The 25,542-nt window shown below is 55.4% G+C and overlaps 2 protein-coding genes across 3 annotated transcripts in view; one reads left to right on the top strand and one right to left on the bottom strand.

Annotated features, from left to right (window-relative positions):
* The window catches only part of LOC129861463 (chondroadherin-like protein), a 42,298-nt gene extending 19,201 nt beyond the window's left edge, over positions 1–23,097 (top strand). For both annotated transcript variants that reach the window (XM_055932836.1, XM_055932845.1), the window contains exons 6-8: positions 20,715–21,401; positions 21,565–21,731; positions 21,958–23,097. In XM_055932836.1, coding sequence (XP_055788811.1) covers positions 20,715–21,401; positions 21,565–21,731; positions 21,958–22,252 — 1,149 coding nt within the window. In that variant the 3' untranslated portion in view covers positions 22,253–23,097. The remainder of the gene's footprint in view (positions 1–20,714; positions 21,402–21,564; positions 21,732–21,957) is intronic.
* LOC129861475 (lethal(3)malignant brain tumor-like protein 2) lies at positions 23,006–25,335 on the bottom strand. The gene is made up of 5 exons (XM_055932859.1): positions 25,230–25,335; positions 24,826–25,060; positions 24,430–24,474; positions 24,157–24,306; positions 23,006–23,533 (listed from the first exon to the last, which is right to left on the bottom strand). The coding sequence occupies exons 2-5, from the start codon at positions 25,028–25,030 to the stop codon at positions 23,352–23,354; spliced, it is 582 nt and encodes a 193-aa protein (XP_055788834.1). The 5' UTR covers positions 25,031–25,060; positions 25,230–25,335; the 3' UTR covers positions 23,006–23,351.
* Between the last annotated feature and the right edge of the window lie 207 nt (positions 25,336–25,542).

Below are 25,542 nucleotides of genomic sequence, written 5' to 3'. Positions count from 1 at the left end.
TGTCCTCCCTTATCCACCCCTCCTGTCCTCCCTTTTCCATCCCTCCTCTCCTCCCTTATCCACCCCTCCTGTCCTCCCTTATCCACCCCTCCTTTCTTCCCTTATCCACCCCTCCTGTCTTCCCTTATCCACCCCTCCTGTCTTCCCTTATCCACCCCTCCTGTCTTCCCTTATCCACCCCTCCTGTCTTCCCTTATTCACCCCTCCTGTCTTCCCTTATCCATCCCACCTGTCCTCCCTTATCCACACCACCTATCCACCCCTCCTGTCTTCCCTTATCCACCCCTACTGTCTTCCCTTATCCATATCCCCTGTCCTCCCTTATCCACCCCTCCTGTCTTCCCTTATCCACCCCTCCTGTCCTCCCTTATCCATATCCCCTGTCCTCCCTTATCCATATCCCCTTTCTTCCCTTATCCACCCCTCCTGTCTTCCCTTATCCACCCCTCCTGACCTCCCTTATCCATATCCCCTGTCCTCCCTTATCCATATCCCCTGTCTTCCCTTATCCACCCCTCCTGTCCTCCCTTATCCACCCCTCCTGTCCTCCCTTATCCATCCCTCCTGTCTTCCCTCATCCATCCCTCCTGTCTTCCCTTATCCATCCCTCCTGTCCTCCCTTATCCATCCCTCCTGTCCTCCCTTATCCATCCCTCCTGTCCTCCCTTATCCATCCCTCCTGTCCTCCCTTATCCATCCCTCCTGTCCTCCCTTATCCACCCCTCCTGTCCTCCCTTATCCACCCCTCCTTTCTTCCCTTATCCACCCCTCCTGTCTTCCCTTATCCACCCCTCCTGTCTTCCCTTATCCACCCCTCCTGTCTTCCCTTATCCACCCCTCCTGTCTTCCCTTATTCACCCCTCCTGTCTTCCCTTATCCATCCCACCTGTCCTCCCTTATCCACCCCCTATCCACCCCTCCTGTCTTCCCTTATCCACCCCTACTGTCTTCCCTTATCCATATCCCCTGTCCTCCCTTATCCACCCCTCCTGTCTTCCCTTATCCACCCCTCCTGTCCTCCCTTATCCATATCCCCTGTCCTCCCTTATCCATATCCCCTTTCTTCCCTTATCCACCCCTCCTGTCTTCCCTTATCCACCCCTCCTGACCTCCCTTATCCATATCCCCTGTCCTCCCTTATCCATATCCCCTGTCCTCCCTTATCCACCCCTCCTGTCCTCCCTTATCCACCCCTCCTGTCCTCCCTTATCCATCCCTCCTGTCTTCCCTTATCCATCCCTCCTGTCTTCCCTTATCCATCCCTCCTGTCCTCCCTTATCCATCCCTCCTGTCCTCCCTTATCAATCCCTCCTGTCCTCCCTTATCCATCCCTCCTGTCCTCCCTTATCCATCCCTCCTGTCCTCCCTTATCCACCCCTCCTGTCCTCCCTTATCCACCCCTCCTGTCTTCCCTTATCCATCCCTCCTGTCCTCCCTTATCCATCCCTCCTGTCCTCCCTTATCCACCCCTCCTGTCTCTCCCTTATCCACCCCTCCTGTCTTCCCTTATCCACCCCTCCTGTCCTCCCTTATCCAACCCACCTGTCCTCCCTTATCCACCCCTCCTGTCCTCCCTTATCCACCCCTCCTGTCCTCCCTTATCCATCCCTCCTGTCCTCCCTTATCCACCCCTCCTGTCCTCCCTTATCCACCCCTCCTGTCCTCCCTTATCCACCCCTCCTGTCCTCCCTTATCCACCCCTCCTGTCTTCCCTTATCCACCCCTCCTGTCCTCCCTTATCCATATCCCCTGTCCTCCCTTATCCATATCCCCTTTCTTCCCTTATCCACCCCTCCTGTCTTCCCTTATCCACCCCTCCTGTCCTCCCTTATCCATCCCCCTGTCCTCCCTTATCCATATCCCCTGTCTTCCCTTATCCACCCCTCCTGTCCTCCCTTATCCACCCCTCCTGTCCTCCCTTATCCATCCCTCCTGTCCTCCCTTATCCATCCCTCCTGTCCTCCCTTATCCATCCCTCCTGTCCTCCCTTATCCACCCCTCCTGTCCTCCCTTATCCACCCCTCCTGTCTTCCCTTATCCACCCCTCCTGTCTTCCCTTATCCACCCCTCCTGTCTTCCCTTATCCACCCCTCCTGTCTTCCCTTATCCATCCCACCTGTCCTCCCTTATCCACCCCTCCTGTGCTCCCTTATCCACCCCTCCTGTGCTCCCTTATCCACCCCTCCTGTCTTCCCTTATCCACCCCTCCTGTCTTCCCTCATCCATACCTCCTGTCTTCCCTCATCCATCCCTCCTGTCCTCCCTTATCCACCCCTCCTGTCCTCCCTTATCCACCCCTCCTGTGCTCCCTTATCCACCCCTCCTGTCTTCCCTTATCCATATCCCCTGTCCTCTCTTATCCACCCCTCCTGTCCTCCCTTATCCACCCCTCCTGTCCTCCCTTATCCATCCCACCTGTCCTCCCTTATCCATCCCACCTGTCCTCCCTTATCCATATCCCCTGTCCTCCCTTATCCATCCCTCCTGTCCTCCCTTATCCACCCCTCCTGTCTTCCCTTATCCACCCCTCCTGTCTTCCCTTATCCACCCCTCCTGTTTTCCCTTATCCATCCCTCCTGTCCTCCCTTATCCACCCCTCCTGTCCTCCCTTATCCACCCCTCCTGTCTTCCCTTATCCATCCCACCTGTCCTCCCTTATCCACCCCTCCTGTGCTCCCTCCTGTGCTCCCTTATCCACCCCTCCTGTCTTCCCTTATCCACCCCTCCTGTCTTCCCTTATCCATCCCACCTGTCCTCCCTTATCCACCCCTCCTGTCCTCCCTTATCAACCCCTCCTGTCTTCCCTCATCCATCCCTCCTGTCTTCCCTTATCCATCCCTCCTGTCCTCCCTTATCCACCCCTCCTGTCCTCCCTTATCCACCCCTCCTGTCTTCCCTTATCCACCCCTCCTGTCTTCCCTTATCCACCCCTCCTGTCTTCCCTTATCCATCCCACCTGTCCTCCCTTATCCACCCCTCCTGTCCTCCCTTATCCACCCCTCCTGTCTTCCCTTATCCATCCCTCCTGTCCTCCCTTATCCACCCCTCCTGTCCTCCCTTATCCACCCCTCCTGTGCTCCCTTATCCACCCCTCCTGTCTTCCCTTATCCATATCCCCTGTCCTCTCTTATCCACCCCTCCTGTCCTCCCTTATCCACCCCTCCTGTCCTCCCTTATCCATCCCACCTGTCCTCCCTTATCCATCCCACCTGTCCTCCCTTATCCATCCCACCTGTCCTCCCTTATCCATATCCCCTGTCCTCCCTTATCCACCCCTCCTGTCTTCCCTTATCCACCCCTCCTGTCTTCCCTTATCCACCCCTCCTGTCTTCCCTTATCCATCCCACCTGTCCTCCCTTATCCACCCCTCCTGTCCTCCCTTATCCACCCCTCCTGTCTTCCCTTATCCATCCCACCTGTCCTCCCTTATCCACCCCTCCTGTCCTCCCTTATCCACCCCTCCTGTCTTCCCTTATCCACCCCTCCTGTCTTCCCTTATCCATCCCACCTGTCCTCCCTTATCCACCCCTCCTGTGCTCCCTTATCCACCCCTCCTGTCTTCCCTTATCCATCCCTCCTGTCTTCCCTTATCCATCCCTCCTGTCCTCCCTTATCCACCCCTCCTGTCCTCCCTTATCCACCCCTCCTGTCCTCCCTTATCCACCCCTCCTGTCTTCCCTTATCCACCCCTCCTGTCTTCCCTTATCCATATCCCCTGTCCTCCCTTATCCATATCCCCTGTCCTCCCTTATCCACCCCTCCTGTCTTCCCTTATCCACCCCTCCTGACCTCCCTTATCCATATCCCCTGTCCTCCCTTATCCATACCCCTGTCTTCCCTTATCCACCCCTCCTGTCCTCCCTTATCCACCCCTCCTGTCCTCCCTTATCCATCCCTCCTGTCCTCCCTTATCCACCCCTCCTGTCTTCCCTTATCCACCCCTCCTGTCTTCCCTTATCCATCCCACCTGTCCTCCCTTATCCACCCCACCTGTCCTCCCTTATCCATCCCTCCTGTCCTCCCTTATCCACCCTCCTGTCTTCCCTTATCCACCCCTCCTGTCTTCCCTTATCCACCCCTCCTGTCCTCCCTTATCATCCCTCCTGTCCTTCATTATCCACCCCTCCTGTCCTCCCTTATCCATCCCTCCTGTCCTCCCTTATGCACCCCTCCTGTTCTCCCTTATCCACCCCTCCTGTCTTCCCTTATCCATCCCTCCTGTCCTCCCTTCTCCACCCCTCCTGTCCTCCCTTATCCATCCCACCTGTCCTCCCTTATCCACCCCTCCTGTCCTCCCTTATCCACCCCTCCTGTCCTCCCTTATCCATCCCTCCTGTCCTCCCTTATCCACCCCTCCTGTCCTCCCTTATCCATCCCTCCTGTCCTCCCTTTTCCTTCCCTCCTGTCCTCCCTTATCCACCCCTCCTTTCTTCCCTTATCCATCCCTCCTGTCTTCCCTTATCCATCCCACCTGTCCTCCCTTATCCATCCCACCTGTCCTCCCTTATCCACCCCTCCTGTAGTCCCTTATCCATCCCAACTGTCCTCCCTTATCCATCCCACCTGTCCTCCCTTATCCATCCCACCTGTCCTCCCTTATCCATATCCCCTGTCCTCCCTTATCCATCCCACCTGCCCTCCCTTATCCACCCCTCCTGTCCTCCCTTATCCACCCCCCCTATCCTCCCTTATCCATCCCACCTGTCCTCCCTTATCCATATCCCCTCTTTCCTTATCCATCCCACCTGTCCTCCCTTATCCACCCCTCCTGTCCTCCCTTATCCATCCCTCCTGTCCTCCCTTATCCACCCCTCCTGTCTTGCCTTATCCATCCCTCCTGTCCTCCCTTATCCACCCCTCCTGTCCTCCCTTATCCACCCCTCCTCTCCTCCCTTATCCATCCCTCCTTTCCTCCCTTATCCATCCCTCCTGTCCTCCCTTATCCATCCCTCCTGTCCTCCCTTATCCACCCCTCCTGTCCTCCCTTATCCATCCCTCCTGTCCTCCCTTATCCACCCCTCCTGTCCTCCCTTATCCACCCCTCCTTTCTTCCCTTATCCACCCCTCCTGTCTTCCCTTATCCACCCCTCCTGTCTTCCCTTATCCACCCCTCCTGTCTTCCCTTATCCACCCCTCCTGTCTTCCCTTATCCACCCCTCCTGTCTTCCCTTATCCATCCCACCTGTCCTCCCTTATCCACACCACCTGTCCTCCCTTATCCACCCCTCCTGTCTTCCCTTATCCAACCCCTACTGTCTTCCCTTATCCATATCCCCTGTCCTCCCTTATCCACCCCTCCTGTCCTCCCTTATCCATATCCCCTGTCCTCCCTTATCCATATCCCCTTTCTTCCCTTATCCACCCCTCCTGTCTTCCCTTATCCACCCCTCCTGACCTCCCTTATCCATATCCCCTGTCCTCCCTTATCCATATCCCCTGTCTTCCCTTATCCACCCCTCCTGTCCTCCCTTATCCACCCCTCCTGTCCTCCCTTATCCATCCCTCCTGTCCTCCCTTATCCATCCCTCCTGTCTTCCCTTATCCATCCCTCCTGTCCTCCCTTATCCACCCCTCCTGTCCTCCCTTATCCACCCCTCCTGTCCTCCCTTATCCACCCCTCCTGTCCTCCCTTATCCACCTCCTCCTTTCCTCTCCCTTATCCACCCCTCCTGTCCTCCCTTATCCATCCCTCCTGTCCTCCCTTATCCACCCCTCCTGTTTTCCCTTATCCACCCCTCCTGTCTTCCCTTATCCACCCCTCCTGTCTTCCCTTATCCACCCCTCCTGTCCTCCCTTATCCACCCCTCCTGTCCTCCCTTATCCACCCCTCCTGTCCTCCCTTATCCACCCCTCCTGTCCTCCCTTATCCACCCCTCCTGTCCTCCCTTATCCATCCCTCCTGTCCTCCCTTATCCACCCCTCCTGTCTCCCTTATCCACCCCTCCTGTCCTCCCTTATCCATCCCTCCTGTCCTCCCTTATCCATCCCACCTGTCCTCCCTTATCCACCCCTCCTGTCCTCCCTTATCCACCCCTCCTGTCCTCCCTTATCCATCCCTCCTGTCCTCCCTTATCCACCCCTCCTGTCCTCCCTTATCCACCCCTCCTGTCTCCCTTATCCATCCCTCCTGTCCTCCCTTATCCACCCCTCCTGTCCTCCCTTATCCACCCCTCCTGTCTTCCCTTATCCACCCCTCCTGTCCTCCCTTATCCACCCCTCCTGTCCTCCCTTATCCACCCCTCCTGTCCTCCCTTATCCACCCCTCCTGTCCTCCCTTATCCACCCCTCCTGTCCTCCCTTATCCATCCCTCCTGTCCTCCCTTATCCACCCCTCCTGTCCTCCCTTATCCACCCCTCCTGTCCTCCCTTATCCATCCCACCTGTCCTCCCTTATCCATATCCCCTGTCTTTCCTTATCCATCCCACCTGTCCTCCCTTATCCATCCCTCCTGTCCTCCCTTATCCACCCCTCCTGTCCTCCCTTATCCATCCCTCCTGTCCTCCCTTATCCACCCCTCCTGTCTTCCCTTATCCACCCCTCCTGTCTTCCCTTATCCATCCCTCCTGTCCTCCCTTATCCACCCCTCCTGTCCTCCCTTATCCACCCCTCCTGTCTTCCCTTATCCATCCCACCTGTCCTCCCTTATCCAACCCACCTGTCCTCCCTTATCCACCCCTCCTGTCCTCCCTTATCCATCCCAACTGTCCTCCCTTATCCATCCCACCTGTCCTCCCTTATCCATCCCCTGTCCTCCCTTATCCATCCCCCCTGTCCTCCCTTATCCACCCCCCTGTCCTCCCTTATCCACCCCTCCTGTCCTCCCTTATCCATCCCTCCTGTCCTCCCTTATCCACCCCTCCTGTCTTCCCTTATCCATCCCACCTGTCCTCCCTTATCCACCCCACCTGTCCTCCCTTATCCATCCCTCCTGTCCTCCCTTATCCACCCCTCCTGTTTTCCCTTATCCACCCCTCCTGTCTTCCCTTATCCACCCCTCCTGTCTTCCCTTATCCACCCCTCCTGTCCTCCCTTATCATCCCTCATGTCCTTCCTTATCCACCCCTCCTGTCCTCCCTTATCCACCCCTCCTGTCCTCCCTTATCCACCCCTCCTGTCCTCCCTTATCCACCCCTCCTGTCTTCCCTTATCCACCCCTCCTGTCCTCCCTTATCCATCCCACCTGTCCTCCCTTATCCACCCCTCCTGTCCTCCCTTATCCATCCCTCCTGTCCTCCCTTATCCATCCCTCCTGTCCTCCCTTATCCACCCCTCCTGTCCTCCCTTATCCATCCCTCCTGTCCTCCCTTTTCCATCCCTCCTGTCCTCCCTTATCCACCCCTCCTTTCTTCCCTTATCCACCCCTCCTGTCTTCCCTTATCCACCCCTCCTGTCTTCCCTTATCCACCCCTCCTGTCTTCCCTTATCCACCCCTCCTGTCTTCCCTTATCCATCCCACCTGTCCTCCCTTATCCATCCCACCTGTCCTCCCTTATCCACCCCTCCTGTGCTCCCTTATCCACCCCTCCTGTGCTCCCTTTTCCATCCCAACTGTCCTCCCTTATCCATCCCACCTGTCCTCCCTTATCCATCCCACCTGTCCTCCCTTATCCATATCCCCTGTCCTCCCTTATCCACCCCTCCTGTCCTCCCTTATCCATCCCTCCTGTACTCCCTTATCCATCCCTCCTGTCCTCCCTTATCCATCCCTCCTGTCCTCCCTTATCCATCCCACCTGTCCTCCCTTATCCATCCCACCTGTCATCCCTTATCCATCCCACCTGTGCTCCCTTATCCACCCCTCCTGTCTTCCCTTATCCACCCCTCCTGTCTTCCCTTATCCATCCCTCCTGTCTTCCCTTATCCATCCCTCCTGTCCTCCCTTATCCACCCCTCCTGTCCTCCCTTATCCACCCCTCCTGTCCTCCATTATCCACCCCTCCTGTCTTCCCTTATCCACCCCTCCTGTCTTCCCTTATCCACCCCTCCTGTCTTCCCTTATCCACCCCTCCTGTCTTCCCTTATCCATCCCACCTGTCCTCCCTTATCCATCCCACCTGTCCTCCCTTATCCATCCCTCCTGTCCTCCCTTATCCACCCCTCCTGTCCTCCCTTATCCACCCCCCCTGTTCTCCCTTATCCATCCCACCTGTCCTCCCTTATCCATATCCCCTGTCTTTCCTTATCCATCCCACCTGTCCTCCCTTATCCATCCCTCCTGTCCTCCCTTATCCACCCCTCCTGTCCTCCCTTTTCCTTCCCTCCTGTCCTCCCTTATCCACCCCTCCTTTCTTCCCTTATCCACCCCTCCTGTCTTCCCTTATCCACCCCTCCTGTCTTCCCTTATCCACCCCTCCTGTCTTCCCTTATCCACCCCTCCTGTCTTCCCTTATCCATCCCACCTGTCCTCCCTTATCCATCCCACCTGTCCTCCCTTATCCACCCCTCCTGTGCTCCCTTATCCATCCCAACTGTCCTCCCTTATCCATCCCACCTGTCCTCCCTTATCCATCCCACCTGTCCTCCCTTATCCATATCCCCTGTCCTCCCTTATCTATCCCACCTGCCCTCCCTTATCCACCCCTCCTGTCCTCCCTTATCCACCCCCCCTATCCTCCCTTATCCATCCCACCTGTCCTCCCTTATCCATATCCCCTCTTTCTTTATCCATCCCACCCGTCCTCCCTTATCCACCCCTCCTGTCCTCCCTTATCCATCCCTCCTGTCCTCCCTTATCCACCCCTCCTGTCTTGCCTTATCCACCCCTCCTGTCTTGCCTTATCCATCCCTCCTGTCCTCCCTTATCCACCCCTCCTGTCCTCCCTTATCCACCCTCCTCTCCTCCCTTATCCATCCCTCCTGTCCTCCCTTATCCATCCCTCCTCTCCTCCCTTATCCATCCCTCCTGTCCTCCCTTATCCATCCCTCCTGTCCTCCCTTATCCACCCCTCCTGACACCTGTCCTCCCTTATCCATATCCCCTGTCCTCCCTTATCTATCCCACCTGCCCTCCCTTATCCACCCCTCCTGTCCTCCCTTATCCACCCCCCCTATCCTCCCTTATCCATCCCACCTGTCCTCCCTTATCCATATCCCCTCTTTCCTTATCCATCCCACCTGTCCTCCCTTATCCACCCCTCCTGTCCTCCCTTATCCATCCCTCCTGTCCTCCCTTATCCACCCCTCCTGTCTTGCCTTATCCATCCCTCCTGTCCTCCCTTATCCACCCCTCCTGTCCTCCCTTATCCACCCTCCTCTCCTCCCTTATCCATCCCTCCTGTCCTCCCTTATCCATCCCTCCTCTCCTCCCTTATCCATCCCTCCTGTCCTCCCTTATCCATCCCTCCTGTCCTCCCTTATCCATCCCTCCTGTCCTCCCTTATCCACCCCTCCTGTCCTCCCTTTTCCATCCCTCCTCTCCTCCCTTATCCACCCCTCCTGTCCTCCCTTATCCACCCCTCCTTTCTTCCCTTATCCACCCCTCCTGTCTTCCCTTATCCACCCCTCCTGTCTTCCCTTATCCACCCCTCCTGTCTTCCCTTATCCACCCCTCCTGTCTTCCCTTATTCACCCCTCCTGTCTTCCCTTATCCATCCCACCTGTCCTCCCTTATCCACACCACCTGTCCTCCCTTATCCACCCCTCCTGTCTTCCCTTATCCACCCCTCCTGTCCTCCCTTATCCATATCCCCTGTCCTCCCTTATCCATATCCCCTTTCTTCCCTTATCCACCCCTCCTGTCTTCCCTTATCCACCCCTCCTGACCTCCCTTATCCATATCCCCTGTCCTCCCTTATCCATATCCCCTGTCTTCCCTTATCCACCCCTCCTGTCCTCCCTTATCCACCCCTCCTGTCCTCCCTTATCAATCCCTCCTGTCCTCCCTTATCCACCCCTCCTGTCTTCCCTTATCCACCCCCCCTGTCTTCCCTTATCCATCCCACCTGTCCTCCCTTATCCATCCCTCCTGTCCTCCCTTATCCACCCCTCCTGTCTTCCCTTATCCACCCCTCCTGTCTTCCCTTATCCACCCCTCCTGTCCTCCCTTATCACCCCTCCTGTCCTCCCTTATCCACCCCTCCTGTCCTCCCTTATCCACCCCTCCTGTCCTCCCTTATCCATCCCTCCTGTCCTCCCTTATCCACCCCTCCTGTCCTCCCTTATCCATCCCTCCTGTCCTCCCTTATCCATCCCTCCTGTCCTCCCTTATCCACCCCTCCTGTCCTCCCTTATCCATCCCACCTGTCCTCCCTTGTTCACCCCTCCTGTCCTCCCTTATCCACCCCTCCTGTCCTCCCTTATCCATCCCTCCTGTCCTCCCTTATCCACCCCTCCTGTCCTCCCGTATCCACCCCTCCTGTCCTCCCTTATCCATCCCAACTGTCCTCCCTTATCCATCCCACCTGTCCTCCCTTATCCATCCCAACTGTCCTCCCTTATCCATCCCAACTGTCCTCCTTTATCCATCCCACCTGTCCTCCCTTATCCACCCCTCCTGTCCTCCTTTATCCATCCCACCTGTCCTCCCTTATCCACCCCTCCTGTCCTCCCTTATCCATCCCTCCTGTCCTCCCTTATCCATCCCACCTGTCCTCCCTTATCCATCCCACCTGTCCTCCCTTATCCATCCCTCCTGTCCTCCCTTATCCACCCCTCCTGTCCTCCCTTATGCACCCCCCCTGTCCTCCCTTATCCATCCCACCTGTCCTCCCTTATCCATATCCCCTGTCTTTCCTTATCCATCCAACCTGTCCTCCCTTATCCACCCCTCCTGTCCTCCCTTATCCATCCCTCCTGTCCTCCCTTATCCACCCCTCCTGTCTTCCCTTATCCACCCCTCCTGTCCTCCCTTATCCACCCCTCCTGTCCTCCCTTATCCATCCCTCCTGTCCTCCCTTATCCATCCCTCCTGTCCTCCCTTATCCACCCCTCCTGTCCTCCCTTTTCCATCCCTCCTGTCCTCCCTTTTCCATCCCTCCTGTCCTCCCTTTTCCATCCCTCCTGTCCTCCCTTATCCACCCCTCCTTTCTTCCCTTATCCACCCCTCCTGTCTTCCCTTATCCACCCCTCCTGTCTTCCCTTATCCACCCCTCCTGTCTTCCCTTATCCACCCCTCCTGTCTTCCCTTATCCATCCCACCTGTCCTCCCTTATCCATCCCACCTGTCCTCCCTTATCCACCCCTCCTGTGCTCCCTTATCCACCCCTCCTGTGCTCCCTTTTCCATCCCAACTGTCCTCCCTTATCCATCCCACCTGTCCTCCCTTATCCATCCCACCTGTCCTCCCTTATCCATATCCCCTGTCCTCCCTTATCCACCCCTCCTGTCCTCCCTTATCCATCCCTCCTGTACTCCCTTATCCATCCCTCCTGTCCTCCCTTATCCATCCCTCCTGTCCTCCCTTATCCATCCCACCTGTCCTCCCTTATCCATCCCACCTGTCATCCCTTATCCATCCCACCTGTGCTCCCTTATCCACCCCTCCTGTCTTCCCTTATCCACCCCTCCTGTCTTCCCTTATCCATCCCTCCTGTCCTCCCTTATCCACCCCTCCTGTCCTCCCTTATCCACCCCACCTGTCCTCCCTTATCCACCCCTCCTGTCCTCCATTATCCACCCCTCCTGTCTTCCCTTATCCACCCCTCCTGTCTTCCCTTATCCACCCCTCCTGTCTTCCCTTATCCACCCCTCCTGTCTTCCCTTATCCATCCCACCTGTCCTCCCTTATCCATCCCACCTGTCCTCCCTTATCCATCCCTCCTGTCCTCCCTTATCCACCCCTCCTGTCCTCCCTTATCCACCCCCCCTGTTCTCCCTTATCCATCCCACCTGTCCTCCCTTATCCATATCCCCTGTCTTTCCTTATCCATCCCACCTGTCCTCCCTTATCCATCCCTCCTGTCCTCCCTTATCCACCCCTCCTGTCCTCCCTTTTCCTTCCCTCCTGTCCTCCCTTATCCACCCCTCCTTTCTTCCCTTATCCACCCCTCCTGTCTTCCCTTATCCACCCCTCCTGTCTTCCCTTATCCACCCCTCCTGTCTTCCCTTATCCACCCCTCCTGTCTTCCCTTATCCATCCCACCTGTCCTCCCTTATCCATCCCACCTGTCCTCCCTTATCCACCCCTCCTGTGCTCCCTTATCCATCCCAACTGTCCTCCCTTATCCATCCCACCTGTCCTCCCTTATCCATCCCACCTGTCCTCCCTTATCCATATCCCCTGTCCTCCCTTATCTATCCCACCTGCCCTCCCTTATCCACCCCTCCTGTCCTCCCTTATCCACCCCCCCTATCCTCCCTTATCCATCCCACCTGTCCTCCCTTATCCATATCCCCTCTTTCTTTATCCATCCCACCCGTCCTCCCTTATCCACCCCTCCTGTCCTCCCTTATCCATCCCTCCTGTCCTCCCTTATCCACCCCTCCTGTCTTGCCTTATCCACCCCTCCTGTCTTGCCTTATCCATCCCTCCTGTCCTCCCTTATCCACCCCTCCTGTCCTCCCTTATCCACCCTCCTCTCCTCCCTTATCCATCCCTCCTGTCCTCCCTTATCCATCCCTCCTCTCCTCCCTTATCCATCCCTCCTGTCCTCCCTTATCCATCCCTCCTGTCCTCCCTTATCCACCCCTCCTGACACCTGTCCTCCCTTATCCATATCCCCTGTCCTCCCTTATCTATCCCACCTGCCCTCCCTTATCCACCCCTCCTGTCCTCCCTTATCCACCCCCCCTATCCTCCCTTATCCATCCCACCTGTCCTCCCTTATCCATATCCCCTCTTTCCTTATCCATCCCACCTGTCCTCCCTTATCCACCCCTCCTGTCCTCCCTTATCCATCCCTCCTGTCCTCCCTTATCCACCCCTCCTGTCTTGCCTTATCCATCCCTCCTGTCCTCCCTTATCCACCCCTCCTGTCCTCCCTTATCCACCCTCCTGTCCTCCCTTATCCATCCCTCCTGTCCTCCCTTATCCATCCCTCCTGTCCTCCCTTATCCATCCCTCCTGTCCTCCCTTATCCATCCCTCCTGTCCTCCCTTATCCATCCCTCCTGTCCTCCCTTATCCACCCCTCCTGTCCTCCCTTATCCATCCCTCCTGTCCTCCCTTATCCACCCCTCCTGTCCTCCCTTATCCACCCCTCCTGTCTTCCCTTATCCACCCCTCCTGTCTTCCCTTATCCACCCCTCCTGTCTTCCCTTATCCACCCCTCCTGTCTTCCCTTATCCACCCCTCCTGTCTTCCCTTATCCACCCCTCCTGTCATCCCTTATCCATCCCACCTGTCCTCCCTTATCCACACCACCTGTCCTCCCTTATCCACCCCTCCTGTCTTCCCTTATCCACCCCTCCTGTCCTCCCTTATCCATATCCCCTGTCCTCCCTTATCCATATCCCCTTTCTTCCCTTATCCACCCCTCCTGTCTTCCCTTATCCACCCCTCCTGACCTCCCTTATCCATATCCCCTGTCCTCCCTTATCCATATCCCCTGTCTTCCCTTATCCACCCCTCCTGTCCTCCCTTATCCACCCCTCCTGTCCTCCCTTATCAATCCCTCCTGTCCTCCCTTATCCACCCCTCCTGTCTTCCCTTATCCACCCCTCCTGTCTTCCCTTATCCATCCCACCTGTCCTCCCTTATCCATCCCTCCTGTCCTCCCTTATCCACCCCTCCTGTCTTCCCTTATCCACCCCTCCTGTCTTCCCTTATCCACCCCTCCTGTCCTCCCTTATCACCCCTCCTGTCCTCCCTTATCCACCCCTCCTGTCCTCCCTTATCCACCCCTCCTGTCCTCCCTTATCCATCCCTCCTGTCCTCCCTTATCCACCCCTCCTGTCCTCCCTTATCCATCCCTCCTGTCCTCCCTTATCCATCCCTCCTGTCCTCCCTTATCCACCCCTCCTGTCCTCCCTTATCCATCCCACCTGTCCTCCCTTGTTCACCCCTCCTGTCCTCCCTTATCCACCCCTCCTGTCCTCCCTTATCCATCCCTCCTGTCCTCCCTTATCCACCCCTCCTGTCCTCCCGTATCCACCCCTCCTGTCCTCCCTTATCCATCCCAACTGTCCTCCCTTATCCATCCCACCTGTCCTCCCTTATCCATCCCAACTGTCCTCCCTTATCCATCCCAACTGTCCTCCTTTATCCATCCCACCTGTCCTCCCTTATCCACCCCTCCTGTCCTCCTTTATCCATCCCACCTGTCCTCCCTTATCCACCCCTCCTGTCCTCCCTTATCCATCCCTCCTGTCCTCCCTTATCCATCCCACCTGTCCTCCCTTATCCATCCCACCTGTCCTCCCTTATCCATCCCTCCTGTCCTCCCTTATCCACCCCTCCTGTCCTCCCTTATGCACCCCCCCTGTCCTCCCTTATCCATCCCACCTGTCCTCCCTTATCCATATCCCCTGTCTTTCCTTATCCATCCAACCTGTCCTCCCTTATCCACCCCTCCTGTCCTCCCTTATCCATCCCTCCTGTCCTCCCTTATCCACCCCTCCTGTCTTCCCTTATCCACCCCTCCTGTCCTCCCTTATCCACCCCTCCTGTCCTCCCTTATCCATCCCTCCTGTCCTCCCTTATCCATCCCTCCTGTCCTCCCTTATCCACCCCTCCTGTCCTCCCTTTTCCATCCCTCCTGTCCTCCCTTTTCCATCCCTCCTGTCCTCCCTTTTCCATCCCTCCTGTCCTCCCTTATCCACCCCTCCTTTCTTCCCTTATCCACCCCTCCTGTCTTCCCTTATCCACCCCTCCTGTCTTCCCTTATCCACCCCTCCTGTCTTCCCTTATCCACCCCTCCTGTCTTCCCTTATCCATCCCTCCTGTCCTCCCTTATCCATCCCACCTGTCCTCCCTTATCCACCCCTCCTGTGCTCCCTTATCCACCCCTCCTGTGCTCCCTTTTCCATCCCAACTGTCCTCCCTTATCCATCCCACCTGTCCTCCCTTATCCATCCCACCTGTCCTCCCTTATCCATATCCCCTGTCCTCCCTTATCCACCCCTCCTGTCCTCCCTTATCCATCCCTCCTGTACTCCCTTATCCATCCCTCCTGTCCTCCCTTATCCATCCCTCCTGTCCTCCCTTATCCATCCCACCTGTCCTCCCTTATCCATCCCACCTGTCATCCCTTATCCATCCCACCTGTGCTCCCTTATCCACCCCTCCTGTCTTCCCTTATCCACCCCTCCTGTCTTCCCTTATCCATCCCTCCTGTCTTCCCTTATCCATCCCTCCTGTCCTCCCTTATCCACCCCTCCTGTCCTCCCTTATCCACCCCTCCTGTCCTCCCTTATCCACCCCTCCTGTCCTCCCTTATCCACCCCTCCTGTCTTCCCTTATCCACCCCTCCTGTCTTCCCTTATCCACCCCTCCTGTCTTCCCTTATCCACCCCTCCTGTCTTCCCTTATCCATCCCACCTGTCCTCCCTTATCCATCCCACCTGTCCTCCCTTATCCATCCCTCCTGTCCTCCCTTATCCACCCCTCCTGTCCTCCCTTATCCACCCCCCCTGTCCTCCCTTATCCATCCCACCTGTCCTCCCTTATCCATATCCCCTGTCTTTCCTTATCCATCCCACCTGTCCTCCCTTATCCATCCCTCCTGTCCTCCCTTATCCACCCCTCCTGTCCTCCCTTTTCCTTCCCTCCTGTCCTCCCTTATCCACCCCTCCTGTCTTCCCTTATCCACCCCTCCTGTCTTCCCTTATCCACCCCTCCTGTCTTCCCTTATCCACCCCTCCTGTCTTCCCTTATCCACCCCTCCTGTCTTCCCTTATCCATCCCACCTGTCCTCCCTTATCCATCCCACCTGTCCTCCCTTATCCACCCCTCCTGTGCTCCCTTATCCATCCCAACTGTCCTCCCTTATCCATCCCACCTGTCCTCCCTTATCCATCCCACCTGTCCTCCCTTATCCATATCCCCTGTCCTCCCTTATCTATCCCACCTGCCCTCCCTTATCCACCCCTCCTGTCCTCCCTTATCCACCCCCCCTATCCTCCCTTATCCATCCCACCTGTCCTCCCTTATCCATATCCCCTCTTTCTTTATCCATCCCACCCGTCCTCCCTTATCCACCCCTCCTGTCCTCCCTTATCCATCCCTCCTGTCCTCCCTTATCCACCCCTCCTGTCTTCCCTTATCCACCCCTCCTGTCTTCCCTTATCCATCCCTCCTGTCCTCCCTTATCCACCCCTCCTGTCCTCCCTTATCCACCCTCCTCTCCTCCCTTATCCATCCCTCCTGTCCTCCCTTATCCATCCCTCCTCTCCTCCCTTATCCATCCCTCCTGTCCTCCCTTATCCATCCCTCCTGTCTTCCCTTATCCACCCCTCCTGTCCTCCCTTATCACCCCTCCTGTCCTCCCTTATCCACCCCTCCTGTCCTCCCTTATCCACCCCTCCTGTCCTCCCTTATCCATCCCTCCTGTCCTCCCTTATCCACCCCTCCTGTCCTCCCTTATCCATCCCTCCTGTCCTCCCTTATCCACCCCTCCTGTCCTCCCTTATCCATCCCACCTGTCCTCCCTTATCCACCCCTCCTGTCCTCCCTTATCCACCCCTCCTGTCCTCCCTTATCCATCCCTCCTGTCCTCCCTTATCCACCCCTCCTGTCCTCCCTTATCCACCCCTCCTGTCCTCCCTTATCCATCCCACCTGTCCTCCCTTATCCATCCCACCTGTCCTCCCTTATCCATCCCAACTGTCCTCCCTTATCCATCCCAACTGTCCTCCTTTATCCATCCCACCTGTCCTCCCTTATCCACCCCTCCTGTCCTCCCTTATCCATCCCTCCTGTCCTCCCTTATCCACCCCTCCTGTCCTCCCTTATCCATCCCTCCTGTCCTCCCTTATCCATCCCACCTGTCCTCCCTTATCCATCCCACCTGTCCTCCCTTATCCATCCCTCCTGTCCTCCCTTATCCACCCCTCCTGTCCTCCCTTATCCACCCCTCCTGTCCTCCCTTATCCATCCCACCTGTCCTCCCTTATCCATATCCCCTGTCTTTCCTTATCCATCCAACCTGTCCTCCCTTATCCACCCCTCCTGTCCTCCCTTATCCATCCCTCCTGTCCTCCCTTATCCACCCCTCCTGTCTTCCCTTATCCACCCCTCCTGTCCTCCCTTATCCACCCCTCCTGTCCTCCCTTATCCATCCCTCCTGTCCTCCCTTATCCACCCCTCCTGTCCTCCCTTATCCACCCCTCCTGTCCTCCCTTTTCCATCCCTCCTGTCCTCCCTTTTCCATCCCTCCTGTCCTCCCTTATCCATCCCTCCTGTCCTCCCTTATCCACCCCTCCTGTCTTCCCTTATCCACCCCTCCTGTCTTCCCTTATCCACCCCTCCTGTCTTCCCTTATCCACCCCTCCTGTCTTCCCTTATCCACCCCTCCTGTCTTCCCTTATCCATCCCTCCTGTCCTCCCTTATCCATCCCACCTGTCCTCCCTTATCCACCCCTCCTGTGCTCCCTTATCCACCCCTCCTGTGCTCCCTTTTCCATCCCAACTGTCCTCCCTTATCCATCCCACCTGTCCTCCCTTATCCATCCCACCTGTCCTCCCTTATCCATATCCCCTGTCCTCCCTTATCCACCCCTCCTGTCCTCCCTTATCCATCCCTCCTGTCCTCCCTTATCCATCCCTCCTGTCCTCCCTTATCCATCCCTCCTGTCCTCCCTTATCCATCCCACCTGTCCTCCCTTATCCATCCCACCTGTCCTCCCTTATCCATCCCACCTGTGCTCCCTTATCCACCCCTCCTGTCTTCCCTTATCCACCCCTCCTGTCTTCCCTTATCCATCCCTCCTGTCTTCCCTTATCCATCCCTCCTGTCCTCCCTTATCCACCCCTCCTGTCCTCCCTTATCCACCCCTCCTGTCTTCCCTTATCCACCCCTCCTGTCTTCCCTTATCCACCCCTCCTGTCTTCCCTTATCCACCCCTCCTGTCTTCCCTTATCCACCCCTCCTGTCTTCCCTTATCCATCCCACCTGTCCTCCCTTATCCACACCACCTGTCCTCCCTTATCCACCCCTCCTGTCTTCCCTTATCCACCCCTCCTGTCTTCCCTTATCCATATCCCCTGTCCTCCCTTATCCATATCCCCTGTCCTCCCTTATCCACCCCTCCTGTCTTCCCTTATCCACCCCTCCTGACCTCCCTTATCCATATCCCCTGTCCTCCCTTATCCATATCCCCTGTCTTCCCTTATCCACCCCTCCTGTCCTCCCTTATCCACCCCTCCTGTCCTCCCTTATCCATCCCACCTGTCCTCCCTTATCCACCCCTCCTGTCTTCCCTTATCCACCCCTCCTGTCCTCCCTTATCCACCCCTCCTGTCTTCCCTTATCCACCCCTCCTGTCTTCCCTTATCCACCCCTCCTGTCTTCCCTTATCCACCCCTCCTGTCTTCCCTTATCCACCCCTCCTGTCTTCCCTTATCCACCCCACTGTCCTCCCTTATCCACACCACCTGTCCTCCCTTATCCACCCCTCCTGTCTTCCCTTATCCACCCCTCCTGTCCTCCCTTATCCATATCCCCTGTCTTCCCTTATCCACCCCTCCTGTCCTCCCTTATCCACCCCTCCTGTCCTCCCTTATCCATCCCACCTGTCCTCCCTTATCCACCCCTACTGTCTTCCCTTATCCATATCCCCTGTCCTCCCTTATCCATATCCCCTGTCCTCCCTTATCCACCCCTCCTGTCTTCCCTTATCCACCCCTCCTGTCCTCCCTTATCCATATCCCCTGTCCTCCCTTATCCATATCCCCTGTCTTCCCTTATCCACCCCTCCTGTCCTCCCTTATCCACCCCTCCTGTCCTCCCTTATCCATCCCACCTGTCCTCCCTTATCCACCCCTCCTGTCTTCCCTTATCCACCCCTCCTGTCCTCCATTATCCACCCCTCCTGTCTTCCCTTATCCACCCCTCCTGTCTTCCCTTATCCACCCCTCCTGTCTTCCCTTATCCACCCCTCCTGTCTTCCCTTATCCACCCCTCCTGTCTTCCCTTATCCACCCCACTGTCCTCCCTTATCCACACCACCTGTCCTCCCTTATCCACCCCTCCTGTCTTCCCTTATCCACCCCTCCTGTCCTCCCTTATCCATATCCCCTGTCTTCCCTTATCCACCCCTCCTGTCCTCCCTTATCCACCCCTCCTGTCCTCCCTTATCCATCCCACCTGTCCTCCCTTATCCACCCCTCCTGTCTTCCCTTATCCACCCCTCCTGTCTTCCCTTATCCATCCCACCTGTCCTCCCTTATCCATCCCTCCTGTCCTCCCTTATCCACCCCTCATGTCCTCCCTTATCATCCCTCCTGTCCTCCCTTATCCACCCCTCCTGTCCTCCCTTATCCATCCCTCCTGTCCTCCCTTATCCACCCCTCCTGTCCTCCCTTATCCACCCCTCCTGTCTTCCCTTATCCATCCCTCCTGTCCTCCCTTATCCACCCCTCCTGTCCTCCCTTATCCACCCCACCTGTCCTCCCTTATCCACCCCTCCTGTCCTCCCTTATCCACCCCTCCTGTCCTCCCTTATCCATCCCTCCTGTCCTCCCTTATCCATCCCACCTGTCCTCCCTTTTCCATATCCCCTGTCCTCCCTTATCCATCCCTCCTGTCCTCCCTTATCCACCCCCCCTGTCCTCCCTTATCCATCCCACCTGTCCTCCCTTATCCATATCCCCTGTCTTCCCTTATCCATCCCACCTGTCCTCCCTTATCCACCCCTCCTGTCCTCCCTTATTCATCCATCCTGTCCTCCCTTATCCACCCCTCCTGTCTTCCCTTATCCATCCCTCCTGTCCTCCCTTATCCACCCCTCCTGTCCTCCCTTATCCATCCCTCCTGTCCTCCCTTATCCACCCCTCCTGTCCTCCCTTATCCATCCCACCTGTCCTCCCTTATCCATATCCCCTGTCCTCCCTTATCCACCCCTCCTGTCCTCCCTTATCCACCCCTCCTGTCTGCCCGTATCCACCCCTCCTGTCTTCCCTTATCCACCCCTCCTGTCTTCCCTTATCCATCCCACCTGTCCTCCCTTATCCACCCTCCTGTCCTCCCTTATCCACCTCTCCTGTCTTCCCTTATCCATCCCACCTGTCCTCCCTTATCCACCCCTCCTGTCTTCCCTTATCCATCCCACCTGTCCTCCCTTATCCATCCCTCCTGTCCTCCCTTATCCATCCCTCCTGTCTTCCCTTATCCATCCCTCCTGTCCTCCCTTATCCACCCCTCCTGTCCTCCCTTATCCACCCCTCCTGTCTTCCATTATCCACCCCTCCTGTCTTCCCTTATCCACCCCTCCTGTCTTCCCTTATCCACCCCTCCTGTGCTCCCTTTTCCACCCCTCCTGTCTTCCCTTATCCACCCCTCCTGTCTTCCCTTATCCATCCCCCCTGTCTTCCCTTATCCATCCCTCCTGTCCTCCCTTATCCACCCCACCTGTCCTCCCTTATCCACCCCTCCTGTCTTCCCTTATCCACCCCTCCTGTCTTCCCTTATCCATATCCCCTGTCCTCCCTTATCCACCCCTCCTGTCTTCCCTTATCCACCCCTCCTGTCCTCCCTTATCCCCTGTCCTCCCTTATCCATATCCCCTGTCTTCCCTTATCCACCCCTCCTGTCCTCCCTTATCCATCCCTCCTGTCTTCCCTTATCCATCCCACCTGCCCTGCCTTATCCACCCCACCTGTCCTCCACTGTTCCCCTCAGGGTGAGACACACCACTCCTCCTGTGAGAACCGCGGCCACACCAAAGTCCCCCTCGGCTTCTCCCCCAACACGCGCCTCCTCGACCTGCGGGGCAACCACTTCCACTACATCCCTGCCAACAGTTTTCCCGGCGTTGCCAAGGTAGTCTCCCTCCATCTACAGCGCTGTAAGATTGTGGAGGTGGAGCCTGGTGCGTTCCACGGCATGAAAGGGCTGGTCTACCTTTACCTCTCCGAGAATGAGCTTGACTCCCTCAGCCCCGACGCCTTCAAGGGCATGCCTCAGCTCACCTACCTCCACTTGGAGAAGAACAAATTCACAGTCTTCCCCAAGGGGGCTTTCAAGCTGCTGCCTGGCCTGCTGGCCCTTCACATGGAGAACAACTCTATCGCCAAGCTGGAGCCAGGGATCCTGAATGGGGCTGAGAAGCTGAGGGGGCTCTATCTGACCTCCAACATCATCAATGGTGTGGCCCCCAGGGCACTTGACCCGGCCCCCGACCTCGACACTCTTCACTTGGGAGGAAACAAGCTCAAGGAGGTTCCCAGTGATGCGTTAGCGAAGACAGGCAACCTGGGAGAGTTACGGTTGTCTGGGAATCCCATTCGCTGGATTGGACCGCATGCTTTCCAGCCATTAGCTAGGGCACTGAAGGATCTGTATCTGGACGGCATGGGTTTGGAGAAGGTGAGCAGATATATTTACATGCCAGTACATCTGTGGTTTTCCTGTCACTCCTCTACTTTCTCCTTGTATCTCCCTTTATTCCCTTGCAATCTCGTATGGTCCAGTTTCTCTTCTCTCCTATTCCTTCCCCATGACACGCCTGTATTTTGTGGTTCTCCTGCAGATGTCAAAGGACTCTCTGGCAGGGCTGGGTGCTGGTCTGAGGAGTCTATACCTAGAGGGGAACCAGCTAGAGGAGGTGCCTGACTTCAACCCTCTGACCGGCCTGGAGGTCATCAACCTGGCAGAGAACCCTCTGCTATGTGACTGCCCCCTGCTGCCGCTACGCATGTACCACATTCGCACATTATGCTCTCTATCACATACACACTGATACATGCTTGCAAACTCACCCTCTTTCTTCCTCGCTCCTGTACACACGTGCTGTAACCCACTCATGTTCACCCTCTCATACAATCTGTACACACACAATCATGTATTAATGGCCACTCAGAAATATGCTGTACTCAGCATACATGACAATGCCTTTGTTAAAGCCTAGCTCTCTTTGCCTCAGGTGGATTGAGAAGGTGAACCTGAAGGTCCGGGCCACCTGTGTCCACCCACCTGAGCTGCGAGGCCGGAGGGTCAAGGACGTCCACGTCTTCAAGGCCTGCCCTGGCGGGGAAAGCCTGCCCTCTGGAAACCTTGGGGAAGGGGGCAAACCCCCTAAGTCCACCAAACCCAAACCTGCCCACCTCAATGCCCCCAGACAGGTCAAAGTGGTGAAAACCAAAACCAAAGCTCGCAAGATTCAGGGCCCAAAGCCCACCGTCTCCAAGAAAACCACCAAGAGAAGCACGGTGGTTTGATTGCACATAGCTGTCACTAGAGGGAGCTATAACTATTACACGTAACTACAGCTGAGGAGATGTAACTGTCGGAGCTATAATGATGTGCCTCACTTGTCTCCCTCAAGGCTTTGACCTCTGTAGATATGCACAACTAAACACAGAATAGACCAACACATACTAAGGCAGACACATAGGGGTCTTCATAGACAGATGCTACTCTGGAGAGGTTAGAAAAATCTGTAGAATTTCAATAATGTTAACTTTTCTTTAACACCAGGATTATACTGTATGTTATGTCTTTATCGAGTGGCTTCCTGTTGAAAATGTTCTGAATTCATACTAACATTTTAAAATGTTACATTATGAAGTTTAGTCCGCTATGCTGATGCTTGCTAGTGAAAACCAAACTGTAGGGAGCTCCAACATTTACTTCCCAATCTCCACATTCCACTGTACTAACACTCACTGATGGCCATTAAAGGGCAGTTTATCACATACAGTACGTTGTAATTGCACTTTCTGTTACCCACTTTGAAAACATTTTTGAATGTTACGGAGATAGAAATAAAGAATGAACAATTCTGTCAAGTGAGATGCTTGTTAAGTGTGGAAAAAGTTTGGCATTATAAACAGCTCAAAGCTAGGTTCCTACCAGTACATAGCACTACTGTCTTGGTGTGTGGTAGTGCATGTGTTTCATAGCAGATCCTAGTTTAGTCAGTAAAATGTCAAACGTGAAGGAAGGTCATAAATCCCACAGACACTCAGAGCAACCAGTTCACTGAAGTACTTTAATCCATGATTGTATATACAACAACGAAAAGGAATCTGGATATAAAACAAATAAACATTATACAACAACATCGACTGGGTGTTTGTTATTCAATGTATGAAAGAATGTCCTTAACGGGTGTCACAGTACTGGCCTTTCTGTTAAACTGGAACAGTTTTATTCAGCTCCAGAGCTGAGAATGTTCAGAAGTGGGACCAGCTCAGCTCAGACTCATCTGATGTTCAGGTGATCCACAGCATCAGTAGTGTAGTGATCTAAGGCTGTGATGGTGTAGAATGTAGTTGACCACAGACATTCATCTACGGTCAGTTTGGATAGTTGTATTTAGGGTATATCAATTTCAATGAGTCTCAGCGTTCCATCGGTTCCACCTCTGTCTGTTGCTTTCTGCTGGTCCTCTCCCTGTGGCTCCTGCTTGACCACCCCCAGGGAGGGTGGAGGGACCTGGGCCTCTGGCAGGGTCGGTGCGATGGGGGTCTCCACCTCCTCCACCTTCACTGCTATGACTGGAGAGAGTGAGAGGAAAAGTGAAAGGCATTCAATAATCATCTGTATGATCAACTCCATCTGGCTGGACTGGAAGTCATTACAGGATGTGTGTCTACTCACTCTCCTGCTCCTCAGGTTCAGCCTTAATCTGCTGTGAGGGATGTGCGTCTACTCACTCTCCTGCTCCTCAGGTTCAGCCTTAATCTGCTGTGTGAGGGATGTGCGTCTACTCACTCTCCTGCTCCTCAGGTTCAGCCTTAATCTGCTGTGTGAGGGATGTGCGTCTACTCACTCTCCTGCTCCTCAGGTTCAGCCTTAATCTGCTGTGTGAGGGATGTGTGTCTACTCACTCTCCTGCTCCTCAGGTTCAGCCTTAATCTGCTGTGTGAGGGATGTGTGTCTACTCACTCTCCTGCTCCTCAGGTTCAGCCTTAATCTGCTGTGTGAGGGATGTGCGTCTACTCACTCTCCTGCTCCTCAGGTTCAGCCTTAATCTGCTGTGTGAGGGATGTGTGTCTACTCACTCTCCTGCTCCTCAGGTTCAGCCTTAATCTGCTGTGTGAGGGATGTGTGTCTACTCACTCTCCTGCTCCTCAGGTTCAGCCTTAATCTGCTGTGTGAGGGATGTGTGTCTACTCACTCTCCTGCTCCTCAGGTTCAGCCTTAATCTGCTGTGTGAGGGATGAGTGTTCTGGGGTTCCGGCCTCAGGTTCAGACTGTTGGCTCGGACGTCTTGGGGGGCGGTTCTTGGAGATGAGGTTCGCCAGTTTCTTCTTCACCATCCTTTTCTCTGGAACGTGCAAAGAGAGAGGGTTACAACAGAGGAAAACATCGAGTTGCATGGTTGAATCTAAAAGTGGGTTATCTGGTTTAGTTACTATCTGTGGTGTGGGATGGTTTTTGGAGGACGTACTCTTTTTCCCCATAGGCTTGTGTTTCTTGCGACTTGCAACAGGATCTATGAAAAGGAGAGAACACAAACATGGCACTCAAAGCATCAACACCAAACAGTGGGGTATGTGTGTTAGTGCCGTCCATCCCTCGGTCCAACCTGGACCCAGGAGTAGACGTAAAAAGTTGTAAGTAGTTGCAAAGTTGTCCGTGAAGCGATTTGAACAGGCAACCTTTGGGTTGCTAGACGTTTGCCTTATATGCCCACCCATCTACCCCGACCAAACACATTTCGATTTGTAACCGGTCTTATGGACCACACCAAACGTAACATATCATACTCATTTGAGTGTCTCAGATTTGAATTTACTATGTTACGACTAGTCTGAGACCAGGCTGCTGAGTCCTCAGTTCTTACCTGGTCCAATGGGTGGCTGAAGCTGGTATCCTGTAACCTCGCACCAGCCCACAGGGTAGATATCTGGTGACTGAACGTCCACCCACTGGTCAAAGTCTGTCTCCCAGCCATCAAAGTGCAGCAGCAGCAGCCGGCCCACACAGCGCCTCACGGTGGCCACACACACCAGCCACGGCTCCATCAGGTCTACAGCTTCCAACTTCATTTTCTGAGTGAAGCCGTGACCTGAGCCGTCCTGTAGGACACACACGCAGTCACGCAGGCATGCCCGCCCACACACACCATAGAACCAGAATTAGAACAGTGTTTCCAAACCTCTCTCAGTACCAATAGCTTCTCATAAGTCCATATACTGGAGACTGGGTACCTGTATGGCACTGGGTATATAAACAGCTTTGAGTTACCGTGTTGAAGAGCTGTGCTGGCGCTGTTCTGGCTCCCTTCTCCTCAAGGTATTTTGCCCAGGAGAAGGTTTTCCAGTCATAGCCTGGTAGAGAAGATGAATATGCCACCGGTATAAGGGATATGACACTGCAGGGGAACCACTCACTTCATTCTTATTATAGATTCACCAAGCAGGTGGTGTTTACCCAAAACACTACACCAGAGCAACAAGAAACAGGAAAATAAAGAGTAGAGGGGAGAGTTAAATAGATATTAGAGGAGAGAAGGTAGAAAGTAGGAGAGTAAGGGAGAGAGAGTAGGGGAGAGAAAATA

Source organism: Salvelinus fontinalis, chromosome 1 (genome assembly GCF_029448725.1).
Source record: "Salvelinus fontinalis isolate EN_2023a chromosome 1, ASM2944872v1, whole genome shotgun sequence".
Classification (NCBI taxonomy): domain Eukaryota; kingdom Metazoa; phylum Chordata; class Actinopteri; order Salmoniformes; family Salmonidae; genus Salvelinus; species Salvelinus fontinalis.
Note: the sequence above shows the minus strand (reverse complement) of the source record. Positions and strands in the feature narration are given on the sequence as shown.